This window comes from Pituophis catenifer, unplaced genomic scaffold, assembly GCF_029215685.1.
Source record: "Pituophis catenifer annectens isolate HBS135680 unplaced genomic scaffold, rPitCat1.0.hap2 SCAF_2, whole genome shotgun sequence".
Classification (NCBI taxonomy): Eukaryota; Metazoa; Chordata; class Lepidosauria; order Squamata; family Colubridae; genus Pituophis; species Pituophis catenifer.
The window spans coordinates 173044117-173047164 of NW_027256882.1; the positions used below are offsets into that span (position 1 = coordinate 173044117).

At 39.6% G+C, this 3048-nt stretch overlaps 1 protein-coding gene across 1 annotated transcript; it reads right to left on the minus strand.

The window, feature by feature from the left end:
• Nucleotides 1-268: 268 nt before the first annotated feature.
• Nucleotides 269-1207, minus strand: LOC139310858 (olfactory receptor 1L6-like). The gene has a single exon (XM_070935091.1). The coding sequence runs from the start codon at nucleotides 1205-1207 to the stop codon at nucleotides 269-271; it is 939 nt and encodes a 312-aa protein (XP_070791192.1).
• Between the last annotated feature and the right edge of the window lie 1841 nt (nucleotides 1208-3048).

Here is a 3048-nt window from a genome sequence, read left to right on the forward strand (position 1 = left end):
CGATTCTTTTACAGACAAAGACTAACAGAAAAACTGGTATGCTGTAAATGCTAGAGAAGAGAATAACAGAGTTGGAAGGGACGTTGGATGTTTCCTAACCCTACACCACTTCAGACAAATGGTTGTCCAATCTCTTCTTAAAAACTTCCAGTGCTGGAGCATTTACAACTTCTGGAGGCAAGTTGTTCCACTGATTAATTGTTGTAACTGAACATTGGCCATTAATAGCCATGCTTATTTGTACCCGTGGCTGAAGGTGCTGGCTCCACTAAAACCAGTTCCTTACCAGTCTCTTGATGGCTGCATGCATCTCGCTGTTCCTCAGGCTGTATATGAAAGGATTGAGCATAGGGATGACTACTGTATAGAATATTGATGCCACTCTCAGCCTCGAGACAGAATAGGAAGATGATGGGCGGAGGTAGGTGCCTATCACCGTGCCATAGAACAAAGCCACGGTGGTGAGGTGGGCACTGCAAGTAGAGAAAGCTTTGTACTTTTTAGACTTAGATGGAAGCTTCACCACCTTCAGGACAATGAAGATATAAGAAAAAAGAATGAGAAGCAGAGGCCCAAGGACAATTGCTGTCCCTTCGCTGACAAGAAGCTTATCAACAATGGAGGTGTCAGAACAAGAGATTTTCAATAAAGGGTGGAGGTCACAGAAAAAATGGGGGATTTCTCGAGAGGCACAGAAGGTAAAATTAGAGAACAACAGGGTGTATAACAAGGCATGGGAATGAGCTAGTAGCCAAGATCCAGCAACCAAAACAAGGCAGTACTTGAAGCTCATGACTCTGGCATGGTGCAAGGGGCGGCAGATGGCTACATAGCGGTCATACGCCATGGAGGCCAGGAGAAAGTTATCTGTGGTAGCAAAACTCACAAAGAAATACATCTGTGTCAGGCAACCATTATGGGATATTGCTTTTGTCTGGGTCGCTAAGTTGTACAGCAATTTAGGCACTGCAGCAGAACTAAATCCAAGGTCAGCCAGTGACAGGTGACAGAGGAAGAAATACATGGGAGCTTGGAGGAGATTGGTACTGGAGAAGATCAGCAAGATTATCAAGAGGTTTCCTAGCAGACAAAGCAGGTACATACAGAGGAAGATGGGAAAGAGAAAACCTTGGTGGTCTGGTGAGGAGGAGAAACCCAGGAGGATGAATCCAGCAGAGATGGTTTGATTCTTCTCTTCTGTGTTCATCCTGCAACTCAGGCATTTAGGACCAAGTTCTTCTCTACTTCTCTGCTCTGTATTTCAGATGGATCCAAAAGTACTAAACTAATTTGAGAGGAGGAATTTACAACTGTCAAATATCTTTATTCAATTTTTTTTTTCTTGTAGAAGATATCTACAGTAACTTTTTTCAATTTATGTTTCAGCAACAGAAAAAAGCACCTCCTCTAAATATGGCCAATATCTCTTCTGTTTCACCTTTTGTGAGTGACTGAGAATCCTACTGACATGTTAGGACCAGAGGTGGTATTCAGCAGGTTCTGACCAGTTCTGGAGAACTGGTACCAGAAATTTTGAGTAGTTCGGAGAAATACCACCTCTGACTGGCCTTGTATGTTTTTCCACTGATTAATTAATCTAACTGTCAGAAAATTTCTCCTCAGTTCTAAGTTGCTTCTCTCCTTGATTAGTTTCCACCCATTGCTTCTTGTCCTACCCTCAGGTGCTTTGGAGAATAGTTTGATTTTCTCTTCTTTGTGGCAACCCCTGAGATATTGGAACACTGCTATCATGTCACCCCAGTCCTTCTTTTCATAAGACTAGACATAGCCAGTTCCAGCAACCGTTCTTTATATGTTTTAGCCTCCAGTCCCCTAATCATCTTTGTTGCTTTTCTCTGCACTTTTTCTAGAGTCTCAACATCTATTTTACATCATGGCGACCAAAACTGAATGAAGTATTCCAAGTGTGGCCTTACCAAGGCATTATAAAGTGGTATTAATACTTCATGTGATCATTGTTCTGGTCTCATTCAGGTACAACATGCGGAGCGTGAACTGAGTTCAAAGAATGTGAAAACAAAATGTGCAAAATTATATGTTATTTTAGATGTGGACACAAGAAAAAGGGACAAAATGCTTAAAGAGCACTAAGATAGTATCTTTTGCCCATAAAATATAAATGGATACTCTACCATATCTCTACTGGAACTGGATGTCTCCACTAAAGATGGATCTCTTTGATGGATCTCTTTGATGGGAGTGAAGCAGAAGTGACTTGCCAATGACATAAATAGGGCCCTTATTGTAATGAGATGAAGATAATTCATCTTCATTGAGCTCCCCAAGGAAAGTAAGTACCCATTATGAAGACACTCTTCAGGGAACTTGTTAATCAAAAATAAAATATATAGCAGGAATGCCAAGCAATCTAAAATTGGCTAGATTGGTGGATACCATACATAACTGTGTGTTTTTTTAAATAAACAAGACTTTATTAGGGCAAACAGTATTTCTCTCAATATGTTGGATCTCCAGAAATTTGTGGCAAACATCACCAGTTGTAATGTACAGTTTTATATTAGGAAATCCCTATCACCAGAATATTAACATTATGGATCAGAGTAGGACTTGCTTTTTCTCATCTAATAGAGGATTATCAATATATATCACTAGCTTTAGAATAAAAATCTCTTTGAAAGCTTAAATGAATAAATAGCAACAACACCCAGTGGGCAAATCTGCCTAACAGTTTCATCCAGTTGCAAACACTGAAAACATACCACTGCAGTCCTAATATTGCTTATTTTCCATTCAGCTATTTCAGTTTGCATTTCAGAATAGTTTAATTTGCAGGGTTAAATGTAGCGTTTTATTATCTTGCTGTAAAAACTTTGGTTGATAATCCCTGCATTTAAATTATTGTGAGAGGTTCAATTACAATGACCATTTTTTAAAATTGATAGGCATGTCCCTACCACCATAAGCCATTCCCAATTATTTTATTCCTGCCATGGAGAAAGTATTTTCCTCTTGCATACTTTAGAATGGACCTCCTTCATAACTTTCTCTTTCAGATGAAGTATTTGC

What these genes read in the sequence shown, in the direction of transcription:
- LOC139310858 (XM_070935091.1), bottom strand. Translation starts at nt 1,207, where the DNA reads ATGAACACAGAAGAGAAGAATCAAACCATCTCTGCTGGATTCATCCTC.